General features: G+C 42.8%; 1 protein-coding gene across 2 annotated transcripts in view; it reads right to left on the reverse strand.

Moving 5' to 3' along the window:
* IKBKB (inhibitor of nuclear factor kappa B kinase subunit beta) overlaps nt 1-18,484 on the reverse strand; it is a 77,452-nt gene extending 58,968 nt beyond the window's left edge. The window contains exons 1-4 of one of the 2 annotated variants that reach the window (XM_036751362.1): nt 18,281-18,484; nt 17,481-17,601; nt 7,995-8,089; nt 5,425-5,542 (exon numbers count right to left, since the gene is read on the reverse strand). In XM_036751362.1, coding sequence (XP_036607257.1) covers nt 5,425-5,542; nt 7,995-8,089; nt 17,481-17,585 — 318 coding nt within the window. In that variant the 5' untranslated portion in view covers nt 17,586-17,601; nt 18,281-18,484. The remainder of the gene's footprint in view (nt 1-5,424; nt 5,543-7,994; nt 8,090-17,480; nt 17,602-18,280) is intronic. The other variant, XM_036751361.1, reaches the window with a different exon arrangement.
* Nucleotides 18,485-19,178: the final 694 nt, after the last annotated feature.

The raw sequence follows: 19,178 nt of genomic DNA on the forward strand, positions 1-19,178 counted from the left end.
ACCTCACTTAAAAGCCTCTAGGTTTTTTGCTTTTGTTTTGTTTTGGTTTTTTTTGTCCATAAAAGAGGATATTGTTGTCCTCCTTCCCAGGGTCGTCCTGAGGAAGGTATTTTGTGAGTGACAAGAGGTGGTGTCAAGGGAGCTATAAGACCCACCAAGACAGGAAGGCTTTTAGTGATGTCTTGATTCTTGTGTAAAGTGGATTTAAGTGAGGCAGCATTGCACAAAGTTGTCAGCCCCACTCTCTCCTCCAGAGTCATCACAGTCCAGTGGCAGGGCAGAATCAAGATGACTGGTGATTAGTATAGACCTAGAGACAGACTGGATCTCTGTGTATCCTGCAGGCATGATCTGACCTAACTAAATCCAGAGAGCCTCATCACAAAGTTGGCCTCAGTGGGGTGAATTTTTCTGCCCAGCAACTCTTCCAGGCCATCCTATAAGTTATAGAGGGGTTACAATCTGCCCCAGAGCAGAAGATCTGCACCAAGGAAATTGCACACCCCCAAGGTGATGATAATGGACAGCTCCAGACAAGCAATGGCTTCTTTCTGTCACCTTCCAGGGACCACACTCTAGAAAGCTCCCATCTCCGTGCTTAGTCACCCAGCCTGCGTGGGATTCTGAGGGGACCCAGGCCTAGAAGCTGCAGTCAGACTGAGCCACAGACCACAGTCCTGGGCCTTCCCTGCTACCCCAACTCTGAAGGAGGCAGGCCAGTTTCTAATTCCTGCTACGGTTCACTTCTTTTAAGAGTCTCCTAGATTGGGCAGGATGAAACGCATCCACTGAAAACTAAGTTATGCTCGTCCTATCCTCATGGAGAAATGATGGAGGGAACTTATCAAGGAGCTGAAGTCCCTAGGAGCCAAGGGTACAGGCCTCCTTCCATGCAGACAAATGTGGGAGGGCACCGGTCTTAGGGTCAGAAGAACTGAATTCAAATCATACTAGCCATAGGACTCTGATTAAATCACTTAACTTTTCTGTGCCTCAGTTTCCTCACCTGTTAAATACAGATAACAAGATTATTAAGAGGATAGTTTTTTTCTTTTTCTTTTCCTTTTTTAAATAAAGCTGAAAGTACTGTGTAAATGTGAGTTCTTATTTGGAGAGGCGGTGCTGTTGAGGAAAGAACTCTAGATTTAGAATAGATCCTTGTCATTTACTACCTTCAGGATTTTTGTGAAATCACCTCTCTGGGCCACAGTAGCTTCATCTCTTTTGCTAGGTTTAATTTGAAGGGGAAAGGAACAAGCATTTATTAAGTGCCTACTATACACAAGGCGCTGTGCTAAAGCTTTATGAATATTATCTCATTCGATTTATTATTTTTGGCAAACTGCTGAGAGACTGACAGATCACACGTAGATCAGGGAACAATCTCACTAGTTCCCCACAGAGGAAGGAGAGAATGGACGGCTCTGGCTTCTGCCTCCTCCTTGACACACACAGATGGTGTTATCAGTGTATAAGAGAAAGGCAGGAGCATTTATTGCCTACTAGGCAATTTATTATTTTTTATTTATTAATATTTTATTTTCATTAATTAATTATTTTAATTTTATTAGTATTTTAGTGTATTTGCTTAGAAAGCTAACAGATATCTATACAGATCAATTCGGGCATTTACACTTGTTTACACGTTAGCCAGGCTTGTCTATCTATGTTCAAGGGTGAAGGGCTCAGTTTGGGGTTTTTTGTTTTGTTTTGGTTTTTTTGAAGTGGTTTTTTTTTTTTTTTGTTTTGACTGCTTGTTATGTGAAAATGAAAGAAGCTGCCTCATTGGCAAACTGCTAAGAGATCGATGGATCACATGTAGATCAGGGAACGCTCCTACTAGTTCTCCACAGAGGAAGAAGAGAATGGATGGCTCTGGCTTCTGCCTACCCCCTGACACACACAGATTGTGTAAGTCAGGGCTTAAGGGAAGGGCAGAGGCACTGGTTAATTGCCTGTTAAGCACCATGCACTGTGCTAAGTGCGTTACAAATATCTCATTTAATAAACAAACAGGATCCCCTGATACTCCCAGAATGTGAGAATAATGTCCAAAGAGAGCATTCTCTGGTACTGAAGCTAATCAGAATTGAAATAAATGGATGAATGGCCATCTACAGAGGTCACCTCACCTTTCAGAGACAGTTTGGTACAGTAGTGTTAAGAGTCAGATGACCTCAATTTGAAGCCCAACTTGGCTACTATTATTACTTGTATAACTGTGGGCAAGTCCATTAACCTCCCGGGGTCTCAGTCCCTTTATCTGTAAAATGAGGGGTTGGATTAATTGGATGTTAAAACTGAATATTAGGTCTAAATTCATTCCAGGTCTAAATCTGTGATCCTACAGTCCCACCTTTAAGGGCAGTCCACTGGGAGACATGTAAAAATAAATAAGATTCTATTCCTGCCCTAAAGGAACTTCGAAAAATCTAATAAGAGGCTGTAAGTGTATACTCCTAATGCTGAACTTCAGCCCTCCCTCCCTCAAATCCAAGTCAACTGCAAGTCATGTCATCATTTCCCTGATGTCATGGTCCTCTTCGAGAATGAAGGACAAACACAAAAACAATGTTGAACTTAGAGCAAAGAACTGGAGAGTCTTGGGTCCTAAGTCTGAATGCCAGCTCTGCCACTTAGAATCTGTGTGGCCTTTTTTGACCTCGTATGGACAGTCATTTTACCCCTTTCGGCCTCAGTTTCTTTACTTTTAAAATGAGGGCGTTGGACTAGATGACCTTTAAATTCCTTTCCAGAGCCTGATCTATGATCCCATGAAATGGTTCATAATTCCACAGTAAGACACTCTGGGGTACTGCCCTGAAGGGAAGGCATCAATTTAAAATGGGATTTTTGGAAGATAAGCTGGGATCTTGGAAACAGCAATGTATGTCATGAGGAAGTGTGGTGTTCTTGGCAGCTGATAAGGAACATTGGGAAAAAAAAAAGAGTTATACATAGTACCACTCGGTCAGTGTGGCTCCAGGAATGTCCAGAGGAAAGGGTGCCATAATTCTGAACAACCAACACTATTCCTGTGGACAGAACTAGTCTAAAGGGCACAGTTCCTCTACCAGGGATATCCCTCGCTGCCTTTGACCAAATTGGCTTCTTCCAAGGAAGAGGCCCCAGAGGGGCAGATAGCAGTGGCTAGTTCTCATACCCTTGTAAATTGACGGGTTGGTATCCTAGCTCACCAAACAGTCTCTTACGAGTCTAGTGAGCAGGATTCAGTACCAGGGTCTGATTAATCTTGAGTGAACTGATAAAACTCACTTTCTGAACCCGCAAATGTGGTGACAATTTGGGATGACCCCAGCCAGGGGCCATGGGCCACAAAACTGACCATCAGCCTCGTACTCTTTTAATGCTGTGTTTAGATGGGTGAGCTCTCATCAGAGCAGCAGTATGTTATAGAGGCTAGAATATAGGACCTCAAGCCAGGAAGAACTGAATTCAAATCCTGCCTTTGACACTAATTATGTGACTTAGGGCAAGTCACTTAACCTCTGTTTGACTTGGTTTCTTCATCTGTCAAATGGGGGATAATAATACCATCTACCTCCTAGGATTTCTGTGAGGATAAAATGAGATAGGGTTGGCAGAGTACCGTGTAAAGCTTAAAGCCCTATATAAATACAATAATAATAGTTAGCCTTTAAATAACACCTACTATGTGCAAAGCCCTGTGATAGGGACTGTGTAATTATTATCTCATTTAATCCTCACAGCGACCCTGGGAGGCAGGCGCTATAGTTACCCCCATTTTTTGAGGAGAAAACTGAGGCAGAGAGAGGTTAAGTGACTTACCTGAAGTCGCATAGCTAGTAAGTGCCTGAGGCTAGATTTTGAACTCAGGTCTTCCTAATGCCAGGGCCAACACTCCAGTGTGCCCCCTTGCTGCCTATGAGCTATTATTATTATTGAGACAGGGACAAGTCTCTTCAGTTTTTCCTTATTTCCACCTTTCAGTCATTCCTGCCCAATAGTACAAGACTAACCTTTCTAAAGAGGCCATTGTCACCACGTCACTCCCTTGCTCAGTTTCTCTCTACTGTCTACCATGTTAGGTGTAAGCTCCCCTCTGGCTCAGTTTCAGGGTTTTCTACAGTCTGATACCGTTCCAATCGAAACCGACTTCCCATTCATTACTCCTCAACATATGCTCTCCATTCTACCAACCCCCACCCCCAAAAGCCAAACAACCCAACCCTCAACAAACCAGTTTTTTAATCTTTTTATAAAAAGCATGTCTATACTCAGAACTTTTTCAAAGGTTAGCAAAATAGGAGGAAAAAAAAAACCAAACACACACCACTATCAGATCCCCTGATTTCTCATGGCCTTTTCCTATCTTATCATGCTAGGGACTGCTCTCATATCCTGCTCTGACACACACTACCATTCCCGTGCCCACCTCCCACGAGTGGATTAAATGAGGTGGAGAAATAAAACCAAACGGGGAAGTTTCTTTGCAAAAAAGGAAAAAAGTTCCTGTGGGATTGACTGACGAAATAGATGAATGAATAACATCGTGTCCCTGGATGGAGACATACAGATAGAATAAAGTGCAGGGCACTGCCCCACGTCAAGCCCATCCCAGTACTTTATGTGGGATGAACTAACTGGGAAAAATTTGAACTAATTGGGAAAATTACGTCCAGGGAAATGCTGATAACACTGTTAAGAACAACTATCTTTCACAGCAGTTTTGACTTTTCCAAATGTGCTTATCTTATCAGAACATCTCTTATTGTATTTATTTGATCTTTACAACTACTCTGTAAATAGTTTGGTAAGATGTCATTGTCCTCTTTCACAGACGAAGGAAGAGGCAGAGCGATACCACACAGCAAGTCCATGATGGAGGGCCGAAACAAAAGGGCAGTTGTTTTGGGTACTCTTGCTCCAGTGTCTTGCCCCCACCCCCCACTTCACATTGCAAACTTCTCATTGGTCTTTGGGGTGTGTAGAAGAGAAAAAAAAATCTCCTGATATGGCCAGGTAGTGTCTCTGAAACTCAAATAGGGAAGAGGCACCCACAAGTGGACAAAAGAAGGCCTTTTCTTAACGTTTACAAAGCTGGTATTCCATGCATTGGCCCAAATCAAGACTGGCCGTCTGTCCTTATCTTAACTGAGAAGCAGGACCCATAGAAATCACTTCCCCATCCTTGTTGTACAACTTTCCGACAAAGACATGCAAGAGCAATCTTACATCACCACCAAACTGGAAACTGTGCAGCGCGCACGGATGCTTGAGAAGCTAATGAAATCAGGGTGGGATCATCCTGGCTATTCTGAGTTTCCTCATTTTGAAAACTAAAAGTCTTTCTCATAATCCTCTCAAATAAAGAAGTCCTAAATCCCTCCCACTCCATGGCTCCCTTCGGATGAGTTAGAGGCCCCGATCCAGGGAATTTACCTTTCGGAGGTCTCCACCTTGGCAATATTCCATAGCCAGCAGAGGAAGGTCGTTGGGCGCCAGCTTCTGCATCCCTTCAGGGACATCCCGGGCAGCCACTACATTGGGATGGTTGAGTCTGAGAAGGAGAAAGTGAGTGGATTATCTCTATACTGTCAATATTTCATCATTTTTATTATTAGATTGTAAACTTCTTCAGGGCAGGAATAGAATCTTATTTATTTTTTTGTCTCCCAATGTCTCCCTTCAAAGTAGGACTAGAAGATCACAGATTTAGACCTCGAATGAATCTTAGTGTCCAATCTAGTGCAAGTCTCTCATTTTAGTGATGTGGGAACTGAGGCTAAAAAGGTTAACTGTTCAAAGTCACAGTGCCTAGCACAGTGGTTGGCACCAAGTAGGTTCTTAATAAACGCTTATTCCCGTCCCATAATCTAGAATGTGAATCTAGTGGCACAGTGAATAGAGGGCTGGGCCTGGAGTCAGGAAGAATTGAATCCAAATTCAATCTCAGACACTCACTAGCTCCATGGCCCTGGGTAAGTTACTCTGCCTCAGTTTCCTCATTGTTAAAAAGGGAATATTAATAACACCTACCTTCCTCTAGGGTTGTTGTGAGCACCAAATGAGATAATATTTGTAAAGCACTATGTGGTGCAGTGGATAGAAGGCTGGGCCTAGAGTCAGGAAGAATCATCTTCCTTAGTTCAAATCCGACCTCAGACACTTACTAGCTGTGTGACCCTGGGCAAGTCACTTTACCTGGCCTGCCTCAGTTTCCTTATCTGTAAAATGAGCTGGAGAAGGAAATGGCAAACCACTCCAGCATCTTGACAAGAAAACTCCAAATGAAGTCATGAAGAGACGGACATGATGGACAAATCACTCCAGCATCTTGACAAGAAAACCCCAAATGAGGTCATAAGGAGATGGACTGAACAACAACAAAATATATATTAATACGTCACTTCAAATTCCTAAGTCTCAGTTTCCTCATCTGTAAAATAAGGATCATAATAATATTTATGCTACCTAGGTCTGTCACAGGGTTAGTTTGAGAAAAGTGCCTTGTATACCTTAAAGTGCAATATAAATGTAATTTATTTTTAACTGCTTTCCCCCTTAATTCAGCAAGCAATTATTAAGGTATCCAGTATGCAAATATTACTATGATAGTCAAAATGACACAAAAATAAATGAGATATGGTCTCCATAGAAGGGAAGTAGGACTCTGGTTAAATCTACAATTAGGCCCAATACTAACTAGAAACCTAGAGACGCTATTTATAGGACAATAAAAGAAGAAAATACATAGATGTGAGATTTCTAGTGAAACGATGAAGATATTTAATGTAACTCAGTTGATGGGTTAGGGATGGGATTCTTTGTTTGTTGTTTGTATCTAAATCACACAGGTGTCTTTTTTTTTTCCATCTTTCTGGGAACGTTTTATTAGGGGTGATCTTTAGCATTATCTTATCTTTATCTGAACATAATTTGCAATTGTTACATATACCACTATCCAGCTTTGAGGGAGGCCTCCTGGCCTGTCTGTCTGTCTGGCTTTCCTCTCTCCTTATCCCTTTTGAGATGATCGATGGACCGTATCTCCAGAGTGGTACTGTTGAAGTTGTTGTTTACTTAAAGGTGATTTTTATGAGCAACGACACAGGATTCAAGGAACCCTATCTTTCTCAGTATATGTATGTATGTGTGTGGATACACACACATACATATATACACACATATGTATATGTTTAGACATACATACATATATCTATATGTACATATACATAGAGACACATAAAGGCTTGTTGTATGAGAAAGGATCGACCTCATTCTAAATATTTGCTGAATTGAACTGAATTCTTCTTGTTCCCTAGAAGGAAGAATTCTAACCAATGAGAGTGGGAGCGTGAAAGGCAGAGGTGGTTTTCATCTTGATTTAAGAAAAACTTCCTATTTGTTAGAGCTGTCTAAGAGTTAAATGGGCTGCCTCATGAGGTAGTGAGTTCTCCACCTCTGAAGATGTATACAAGTAGATGCCAGAGGACCACTTGGTGATGTTGTAGAGCATTCTTGCTGCGATGGGTTAGACTAGATAATCTCTAAAATTCCTTCTAAGTTGGGGATTTTGTGATTTTATGGAAACCCAGGAAAGGGAGACACACCAAGAATGCCTATTTCAACGTATTTTTGGCAAAGGGGATGGATGGCCAGCTTTGAGTTGGGAAGACTTAGGTTTTAGTTTTGCCTCCGGCCCATATATACAGACCGTGCAAAAATCACTTAAGTAATCAAAGTAACTTTGCTTCGGATAACTTTCTAAGTTATAAAACTGTAAGATACAGAGAGCCGCTCCTCTGTACCAGTGAAGGGAGCATATGGAATACATATACCTATCTGTCCCCTTCCTCCACACCTGCCCACCAACTAAATCACGGAGTCAGAACTTGGGATATTCCTACTCTAGATCTCAGTTACTTCTTCCATGTACAGGTCTCAGTGTCCTCATTACCTTTAAGCTTTAGGAGACCCCCCCTGATGGGGCAGGATCCCCAGAACCTCACCTTCTCATGATCTGTATTTCCAGGCACCACCGCTCTCGATTCCGAAGACTTAGCTCCTGCCGACATTGCTTGATGGCGATCTGCTCTCCTGTTTCCTGCAAGATCAGGAAAGGGTAAAAGAGTCCTGAATGGACAGTGCATACTGCCTAACCCGGGATGACCCCCGGCCCTTACCCTTAGCTACATCCTATCCAGTATTCAGGGACCAGGTCGAGTCCCAACCCCTCCAGGAGGCCATCTCCCACTCTGCCTTCCTCTGCTCTTTCCCCAATTTCTACTGAGTCATAATTAGTATCATACAGTTGAGCATCTAATTATTCTTTGCACATGTGTGCTCATTTTTTGTCCACCCAGCTTCACACTTAACTTCCTGAGGGTAGAAATCGTGTTTTATATTCACAGAATCTTAGAGCTGGAAGGGGTCCTAGGGGATGTCTAATTCAGTCAGTACTTGAACCATCTCACCACCCCCCAACCCACTGTATTAGTGTAGCATAGTGGCTAAAGTGCTAGATCTAACATCAAAAAGACCCGAGTTCAAATCCTGCCTTTGGAATTTATCTGTGTTACCATAGACAACTCACTGAATCTGTGTCTCAATTTCCTTATCTCTAAAATGGGAATAGTAATACTAATGATAGGTAGAATTTATATAGCACGTTAAGAACTATAAATCACTTTACAAATATCATGTCATTTGATCCTCACAACAACCCTGGGACGTAGATGCTGTTATCATCCCTCTTTACAGCTGAGGAAACAGACTGAGGTTGAATGACTCGTGAGGGTTCACACAGCTCCTACGTATCTGCGGCCACATTTGAACACATGTCTTCTTGACTTGAGGTCCATTGCTCTATCCACTGAGCCACACAGCCACACTACCTTAAAGTGTCTAAAGTATTTTAGAAATGTCAGCTGAGACTTCTTGTTGGTCAGTCAGTGAGAGGCAGAGTGATGTGGGTTTAAGGCATGATCCTTAAGATATCTTGCAATATTTCAGAAGGGTAAGAAGGAAAGAGGGAAGGAAGGAAAGAAGGGAAGGAAGGAAGGAAGAAAAGAAAGAGAAAGAAAGAAAGAAAGAGAGAAAGGGAGAAAAAGAAAGAAAAAAGAAAGAGAGACAGGGAGAAAAAGAAAGAAAAAAGAGAGAAAGGGAGAAAAAGAAAGAAAGAAAGGAAGGAAGGAAGGAAGGAAGGAAGGAAGGAAGGAAGGAAGGAAGGAAGGAAGAAAGAAAGAAAGAAAGAAAGAAAGAAAGAAAGAAAGAAAGAAAGAAAGAAAGAAAGGAAGGAAGAAAGGAAGAATGCTATATTGATGTGGTTTGGGAGTACAGGTACTCCAAAATATCAAGGTATAGGATGAAGTTATATGGAAAGATTGAGGGACTCAAGCAATCTTCCAGTCAAGTGGCAAAAAGTGTATTTATAATGCTATAAGAGCAGGCGGAGCTCCCTAGGGAATTCAAAACTTAATGGGGGTGATGCTAAAGCTTATATAGAAAAAGTTCAATAAGTGGTGTGCCAAGTAGGCTAATTAGATGGCAACATACAGTTTCTGTACTTTGGCAGCAGGCTTCATTCACTCCTGGTATGGACTGGGTGGCTGGGTGGATGGGACTTCTAAGGGGTGTGGTTTTGGTCTGCTACATCTGTAACAAGATAGCTTCGGGAGTTGACCTCTGGATTGTATACAGTAACTGTGGGAATCAGTACATGATAGTTCTGCTGGTACGAGATCATCCTGTTCGTACAAGGGAAATTCTACAGAGGTCGGCTTGTTCTTATAACGGGGAAAGATAGTTTGCCTCACTGGGGCTGGCTCATGAGTTATTGCCAGAGATGGGGACTTTGGGCTGGGGAGAGATATGGTCCTAGAGCTGGGGTCTGAGCACAAGCACCCCATCAGTATTACCCAACTGGCCAGTTCCAGGTCAGCCCCAAGGAGGCAGCTCTTTCTACTCACAGGGTAGCTGTTTGTCCTTCTTTCTTCCACTTGGTCATTGTTTGGGCCCTGATTGGCTCAGAGTGAATGTAAACAGGAATTGTTCCTGTTTTGCCCAGAAACCCTGAGGGTCTTTCCCTCTCAATTTCTTTTTTTTTTCTGGACTAGTTTAAAGAGGCCTTCCTTTGCCTCATTTTTTTTTTAAACCTAGCCTTAATCACTGAATGGGTGTTGCCTCAGTGAAACTGAGACCAGCTAAAGACCTGAGCTGTAAAAGGCCAAGGTCTCCCACTGCTACCTCCAGTATATCTTGCCACTGAACCCAGATGGCTCTGTGAAGATAAAGTGAGGCTGCTGACTTTGTACAGGCCTCCCTCACTTAAATCCAATTCACGTGTATGTCATGGCATCACCTTCTTGATGCCATGGTCCTCTTCCAGAAAGAAGGACAAACAACAAATGTCCCCCGTTATTGTCACATCAGACAAGTGGTCATCCTGCTTTTCCTCGAGGAACTGCAGCAAGGGGGTTTCATGAGCTCCTGAAGCATCCCATGACATTCTGGAACACCTCTAATTATCAGCAAGTTTTTCCTATATCAAGCCTAAATTTGCTCCTCTGAAACTTATACCCATTCTTCCCGGTCCTACCTTCTGGGGCCAAAAAGAATAAGCTAATCTCCCTCCCATAGGACAACCCTTCAGGTACTTGAAGGCAGCCATCACTGTCTCCTAAGTATGCTCCCCCACCCCAGCCTAAATAGACCCATTTCTTTCACCTGATATTTATAGGTGGCTATGAGTTCAAATTCAGCCTCAGACACTTATTAGCTGTGTGACCCACCCAGAGCACAATACTTCAGAACTCTGAGTCTAAGTTCCCTCATCTGCAAAAGGGCGTAATGATAGCACCCACCTCCCAGGGCTGCTGTAAGAGTCAAATGAAATTACATACGTGAAGTGCTTTGCAGACCTTAAGGCTCTATATAAATCTAGCTGTTATGTTGTAGTAGTAGTAGCAGCAGTAGTAGTAGTACAGTAGTAGTAGCAGTATAGTAGAAGTAGTAATATGGGTATAATGACGTATTATATTAATAATATTGTGATAAACATTATATGAATTGTTACTGCTATTATTATTATTGTTATCCTTTACCACCCCGACTGTCTGCCTCGGGACACTCTCCAGCTTATCAACTTTCTTCCTCAAATGTGAGGCAGAAAACTGAACGCAATATTCCTTCTACCTGCTGAGACTGCTTTTATTATTATATATATTATATTTCATGTGTACATAATATAATACATTATGTTCATACATTCAATTTGTATTATTTTATGTGAAAACATATTTATAAAATATTTTATTAATTCAATATTTATGAAATTCTTTGTATTATATTTATATTATATTTATTTATATATTATATGTTTAGTATAATTATATTATTATATAATATTAATATAGTATGTGTTATATAAATATAATATAAACAAATGAATATTATAGAAGTATATTTATATCATAATCCACAATGGTATTAGCGCTGCCTCTCAGGTTTAGGTTGAAGGAAGTATATCCTCTCTGACTTTAGAGTACCAGTGTAGTATGGAGAAAAGAGCTCTGGATGTGTAATCAGCAGAGATTTCCCTGTTTTCCTGGTTTGACATTTGCTAGCTCTGTGACCTTGGGCAAATCAAATATCTATGTACTTGTATCTGCATCTGTAAAATGGAGATTTAAATACTTGTAATACCTATCTCACAGGGTTGTTGTAAGAAAACCCCCTTCCAATTCAACATTTATAAAGTGCCTATTAATTATAAGTGGGTCTTATAAAGTGTGAAATTCTGTGTAAACGTGAGTTATTATTTATCAAGGTTATTGATGCAAATGTTAAACAACACAAAGCCAAGCACAGATCCCCCACTAATGACTCCTCTTTGGGTCTGGTCTTTCAAAACACTTCTGAAACCACCTCATAATACTATTATCTGGTTCATATCTCTCCATCTACTCTACAAGACGGACTAGAAATTTGATGGAAAAACATGAGAGATTTTGTCAAATGCTTTAGAAAAATCTAGGCCAACTATGGTCCCAGCGTTCCCCAGACTTGCCAGTCTAACAACCCATTGGCATGATCTGCTCTTGGCAGTCTGTAATTACTGAGTCCTTTTGCGGATGTTCCTTAGCCATTCTTTTAATAACTGGTTCCAGAATTTTACCAGGAATCAAAGTCAAGTTCACTGGTCTGTGGTCTGCAGATTCCACTTTCTTCCCTATTTTGACAACATATGCCCTTATATCAGTTATTGTTAGTCTGAGGTCCACAGATCTCCAAAGTGTCCAAGTTTAGGTTTCAGGGAATCCATGACCCTTGGATAGGAAAATATACATTTTAAATTTTATTAATCTCTGAGATTTAGCATTTCCTTCAATTATTTTAAAATATTGCTCTAAGAAGAGGTCCATTGCTTCTTCATACTACCAGAGGGCCACGATACAAAAAGAGGTTAAGAACTCTTGCTTTATAAGGTCCTCCAGGACCTCACCCATTCTCCATAATGTTTCAAAGATCGCTGATACTAGCCCAGTAATGACCTCTGCCAAGTCTTACCATGGGAAGCATGTAAGAGGCCCGTGTCCTCTGAGCAGTTTTAATTGAGGTGGTCCAGACCTGTGATGGGGGGGACAAAGCTGGATGTCTTATCATCCATTTAGTGGACCTGAAGTTTCTGGTGCTGTTCCTTGGCTCTGGTGGCCTGACTCATCAAAGGCAGCAAGGTGTTCTTTTACTATCTCACCATTTATTTGGACTCTCAGTGCCCTATTTGTCATTTTGGTCCTCTCCTTTCCAGCCCATACTGGTGCTAGACTTAGTGAAGACACCCAATCAACTTAGCCCACTGCAGCTGGGAACTTCATTTTTTGCTCAAGCAATCCACCAGCCTCAGCCTCTACAGCAGCAAGGTTTATAGGTATCCATCGCCATGTTGGACCAAGTTAGACGTTCTTAAAGAAGAGCTCTATGAAGGTGGGGGATTCAGGAATGGGCCCTTTATGTCTAAAGAGCCGATACTGATCATTCAAAATTAGAGCACCCAGTACATTAGAACAATTAATCCAGAATCAGTGGGAGGTAAGAGGAAACACACAGTGTGACCACACAATAAAAGACTATGAAAATATCCCAGGAGAGCAGTCACGAGGGCCTGAATGAGGCTGCTAAAAGTAGGAGTGATTAAGGAGATGGATAGGAGAAATATTGTGGAAATAGAATCAATAGACCCTGGTGACAGATTAGTAAGTATCTGAGACCAGATTTGAACTAGGTCTTCATAACTCCAGGCCTGGAACTCTATCTGTTGAGTCACCAAATGCCCCTCTTAGCTGTTTTAATTCAGATGGTCTAGACCTGTGACGGAGTAACAAAGATGAGCATCTTATTTAGTGGACTGGAAGTTCTTGTTGCTACTCCTGGCCATCACCATTATTTTATCCCATGAGATTTTTAGGAACTACCACTGACAGCATTTTCGCAATTAAAAAAAAATGATTGCTTATATTGTTCTGTATTTTTATTTGTTTTATTCTCATTCTCCAGTTTTTAGAGATGTTTTTGAGATTGACTTAATGATGAAAGGTCCCCAAAAAATTGTTAAGAACCAGTCTCCAAGGAGTGGGATGTAGTGGGAACATGGGCTTGGTCCTGGAGTTACTGCAGCTGTTGTGGCCACATCCAGTCCCCTGTGCCCCTTGGCTCAGTCCCACTTGTACTGTAGGCCTAGTGGTTTGAATTATACAAAATAGGATTGGCGTGGGGGCAGGTAAGTGACCAGAATAATTTTCTGGAGCTTAAACTACACACAAGGTGCTTCCTTCAGTTTCTGATTACAAAAAGGAAATTGTGCTTTATATCCTTTTTAATTCTTGAATCATGCAGTTTAAAATTTCAATGATTAAAGTAGTTTTAATTGGATTTTATGGTTCATGAGTACCTACCGCATTTTAAATAAAACCCCAAAAAGCTTGAACCTCCTGGTCTAAGCCAAGTTTAGGCTTAGCCAACAACTTTTAAAGCTTATTTCAAAACCCGTGGTGATTCAGTTGGAAGCCCTGACCCTCATGCTTCACTCCAGGACCATGGAGTACTGGTCCGCCTCACCTCATCTCACAAGGGCTCTCAGAAGACCTTAAATAGTGCTCTAAGGTCTCAGGCAGTATGGTGCAGTGGAAAGAGAGCAGGATTTGAAGTCAGAGGCCTAGAGTTTAAATCCTGGCTACTCACTAGCTCTGTTAGCTTGGCTCGGACACCTCTCTGGGCCTCAGTTTGCCTCTGTAAAATGAGGAGGCCGGATTAATCTTTTCAGGTTCCCTTCCAGGTCGACTTAGACCTGTCCTTATGACTGTCCTTTGGAGGGCAGCTTCATCTTCAGGTCAAGGAAAGAGAGGACAGAGTTGCTTCTAAAAGGAAGCTTCCTCATGGTGACTCAGGGATGAGTCCTTCCAATGAGGCTGCCTTCGTTGGAAGTCATAGCCTAAACTCTGACCTTTAGTCAAGAAAACTCACACAAGTGGCTGAGGGTAACAGGGCACACCCAGAAAGTAGAGCCAACCACGGGGCGTGTGTGTGGTGGGCAAGTGGTATTTTAGAGAAATAAGAGTGATGGGCAGGTCAGATTCCAAATACACACACACATACCTCTCCACAGACTTTGCCCATATGCCCATGGTTAGGTCAAAACCAAAACACCCTTTGTGGCTATGGAGCAATGGTATTTAGACTGTGTGGGCACTCAGAGCAGAGAGAGCAGGTGGAAACCATTTCAAACTGGCTTTGTAGACAACTGGAACACTTACAGGGAAATTCTCTCCTCTCCTCTCTCCTCTCCTCTTCTATTCTCTCTTTCCTTCCTTCTTTCTTCTTTCTACTCTCTCTCTCCTGCCTCTCCTTTTCCCTCCTTCCCTTCCTTTTTTTTTTTTTTTAAAGCAAGAGTACTGCCCTTGACTAAGCTGAGAAGGGACCTATTATGGAGGGTGATTGTAACAACAATGTTACTTGCAGCCACTGTGGCTGTGTAAGGCCAATAACACCAGCACACAGGAGGGCTGCTAGCACAGATTCTTTGATCTGCTTTTCTAAGGAAAGCAACTTTAAGGGGTTTACAATCTCACTTTAATTAAATATACATGTATTATTCACTTAGTTCAGGGGAAAAAGCCAGCACCCTGAACTTCAGAGCAAATACAAACAGAGACAGTATAAATCGATCAACATTTCTGTCTAACCAAATCGCAATATACATAGTTACCAGAGAAGCACCAACAATTGGGTTTTCCAAAGCCAGGGAGGGAGAGGGTGGCCAAGGGTGGGGGGAGGCTCCTTGGCGGCTACCCAGTCTCCACACCAAGGCTTTTCTAAGGAGTGAGCTCCAAACAAAATGCTAACCTCTGAGTTTATATACCCTTCTTAGGGCCCAAAGGCTTCATTCACACCTAATCAGTAAAAGAGTGTGGGCTTGGGGCTTTACACCTAGTTAGCAAAAGGGTGTGGGCCTGGGGCTTCCCACCTAGTAAGACTTAATCAAAGGCACTTGATTACTTTAGCATTCCAAAAGCCAAAACAGTAAAAAAAAAATAACAAAAAACTCCCACCTTAATTACCAAAACAGTAGTGCAAGAGAATAATCCCTGAACTGTGGGTAACAAGATTTGACTCCTAGGACAACCATATAAAGAGGTAGCTTAGATGGCTCTGTAGATAAAGCACTGGGCCTGGAGTCAAGACCATCTGAAATCAAATCTGGCCTCAGACACTTACTAGCTGTGTGACCCTAGACAAGTCACTTAACCTCTGTTTGCCTTAATCCACTGGAGGGGGAAATGGCAAACGGCTCTAGCATTTTTGCCAGGAAAACTCCTTGGCCAGTTCTGGCCGGCTATGGTCCATGGGGTCATGAAGAGTCAGTCAACTGAATGATTAAACAAGAACCCTATCATACAAAACCCATGTAAGCATTTGATCTTGGGCCAGAAATTTAAACCTCCTTCACTTGTAAATCGAGCATAATTACACTTACAATACCTGAGAGTTAGCACGGCACAGTGGATAGAGAGTAGGCCTCCAAGTCAAAAGATCTAGGTTCAAATCCCACCTTTTACACAAATGGGTCATGGGACCCTGGGCAAGTCACTTCATCCCTGTCTCAGGCAATTCTCTAACGTGCAGATCTATATAGGTATAAGATGTTTTCTTATCAGGATCTTCAAAGCTTTGGTAAAAAAAAAAATGCTTGTAATTTCGACTTCACAGGGTTGTGGTGAGGAAAGGATTTTGTATGCTGGAAGGTACTACAGAAATGTGAGCTGTAGGTTCCTGTGATAGTCAAGGAATCTAGGTTCTGTAAGTTTTATTTATTTACTCTTTATAAGAATATCACTCTTTTTCAACACCTCAGGTTAAATATTTTGTGTTTACTTATCCTTGTTCACATTGTGTCGCTGAAGTAGAATGCGAGCTCCTTGGAAGCAGGGACTGTTTGGTCTTTATATTCACAGCCTGCAGTACAGTGCCTTTCCTATAGCAGACACTTAATAAATGTTTATTGAATTTAATGTTATAATGTAGGAATAATTTGGTGACTCTAAGGAGGGGGGGTTATATTTAATGCTAGAGCATGGTGGGGAAAGGGGAGTTAACCTCAGATGGTGATCATCCCCTTTAGACCTGAGTGAGTTTGAGATATAGTCTTTTTTTTTTTTTTTCCAGTAGGTCCTTTCAGGACTGGCTAGTACTGATCCTCTCTGCCAGGAATGAGAGCTTTTCTCCTAAGCAACCTGACTCCAAAGCTGTTTGTATCTAACCTCCAAATATCCAGGAAGAGTCCTGTCCACTTGGAATTGAGAAGGCCTGGTGTACTTTCACATTTGGTGTTGCATAACCATGGGTCATGACTGTCCAGTCAAAAGTCTCAGAGGCAAATAACCAATACTTATGTGACCACTCATTTCAGCCAGATTCCTGGATTATGGTGAAGAATGTGCTGAACTTTCTGGTGTGGAAGGTGAGCCACAACCATAAGGAAATCGGTTTTTTGGTAGGATTTTGTCAGGACATTAGTTTGTTCTTTATGATGAAATCCAGTCACTGGATTTTAGACTATAAGCTCCCTGAGGTCAGGGATTTTCACTTTTTCTTTGTTTTCCCTGCACATAGGAAGGGTTTATTTAATAAATGACAGCTGATTGATTAGGCAGGTAACAAGTCCAAGGTTTCTGTGACAGGCAGGCTAGGGAAGATTAGCAAACCTGAGCAACCTACTCTGATCCAGGTTCTTAAGGCCTCCTCGCCTCTTCTCTCTGAATGAGACCACCCTAGCACCAGGACCCCAGAATAAGTCAAAACCCAGAACATGGTGGGATAGGAGCACCTAGATCAAACAGAATGATTCTCACTAGAGCCACTTGTGAATTGAAGTGTGAGACGCACTAACCCCTCTCACCCCATGACTGTTTCTTCCCAGGCTAGAGAGAGGTCCTACCTACCTCATTGTGCCACCGGATGACGTTTCCAAATCCCCCAGTTCCAAGCCGTTCTTTCATTTCCCAGGGCCCACAAGTCTGCATTTGAAGAGAAGGTGGCCAGCTCATTCTGAAGAAGTTATTGCTGTGGAAATTCAGAGGAGGAGGGTCGGAGGAAGAAAAACAAGACCCCTTGGAGAGATGGAACAGGCCAGAGGATTCCTACTTTTGGGTGTGAGTGAGAAAGGACGAGTGGGTTTTTGTTTTCTTTTAAAAAAGGAACTCTTCTCTAACAAATTCTTTAATACCTCTCCCACCTCGGTCACCAAAAGAGACCCCTCAATCACCGAAGGAATCCACCTAAGGTGCCATTTAAAGACTCCCTCTCCCTACTTTCCCTGCATAAAAATTTTAAAAGTCAGTTCTTCCCTCCTTTATGCCTTTATATGGTATGGGGAGACTATGAATGAATCCTTCTCCACCATCCCCCAGACCACCCACTTCAAATGGATCAGTGGGGGAACCCACACCAGCTGGATTTTCTCTTTGGGCTTTACAGAAATCTGGATTTTAACACTCGCCAACCAGAAACAAAACAGAGTGGGTGGGAAAAGCAGACTTCCCAAACTCAGTAGAAATTTCTTCCCAACCCTCCAGGCAGGGATGAACAAGATTCATTATCTCCCTGGAAGTCAGGAGAAGTGACCAAGGAGAGAGACTAGAAGGAGGTCACGACTCGTTCCACCTTAAGCCACCTGTCCCAGCTCAGGGTCCCCAGGGGTGGGGACAGTGGGAGGTGAAGGGGTAGGGGTTGTGAAACTCACCTGCCTGGTGGTTGGGGGAGGGGGAGGCGGCACTCGCCAGGGCAGGGAACAGGGATCCCCGGAGGGAGGTGGGGACCACCTGTAGGGACCTAGGTCGGTGGGTGCCCCCCTGCCCACATCAGGGTTCGGGGACCTGGATTAGACAGCCTGCCTGCCAGCTCTAGACTTCCTCAAACACTTCCTGCTCTGATGTCAGCGGCCCACATGGCGGGGGACGGGCAGGCTCTTAAAGGGGCCACAGGGACCGGGCGGGCCTTCAGCTCCGGGCTTTTCATGCTCTATACTGGACATCCTGTGCATCCCTCCAACCCACCTGGCTCTTCCCAGGGTGGACCCCAGCTCCCGGGATTTCTCAGGAAGATGTGTATTGTTCTAAAAATTCGAAACAAAACAAAAAACAAAAAAACACAATCCCAGGGTGCGTGCTGGGGGGATAGAGAGGGAGGACAGTCTTCTGGAAGTACACTCTGGTGCTATATCCCAGCACCCCCAAGTAAGGAACGAATGCAACAAAGTAACAGGCCCTTTCTCAGACAAATGAAATCGACCAGGAGCAGGTTCTGGGAGTGGAGGCAATGACGGGGATTTCCTCAGCTTTCCCACAGCTGGGAGGGCTCTTTCTGTTTCCTCTGACACTGCATGAGGTGGAATTTCCTCAGGTCCCTGCTCAGGACGGAGGGGCTGATTGATGATTTACAAGAATCTGCTGTTACCACGTGTCGTTCCCCTTAGAAGTCAGTTATTCCTCGCTTCTGGAGGCTCCCTGCCCTTTATCTGGAAGGATAAGTCACGGCTAAACCCCGTTCCAAAGGAAACTGCCACCGTGCCAAAAGAAAGAAAGAAAAATACATTCAAAAGCGTTCTGGAGGGAAAGTCAGAGGAGCTGGTTTTGACCGAG

The sequence above is a fragment of the Trichosurus vulpecula genome, chromosome 3 (genome assembly GCF_011100635.1).
Source record: "Trichosurus vulpecula isolate mTriVul1 chromosome 3, mTriVul1.pri, whole genome shotgun sequence".
Classification (NCBI taxonomy): Eukaryota; Metazoa; Chordata; class Mammalia; order Diprotodontia; family Phalangeridae; genus Trichosurus; species Trichosurus vulpecula.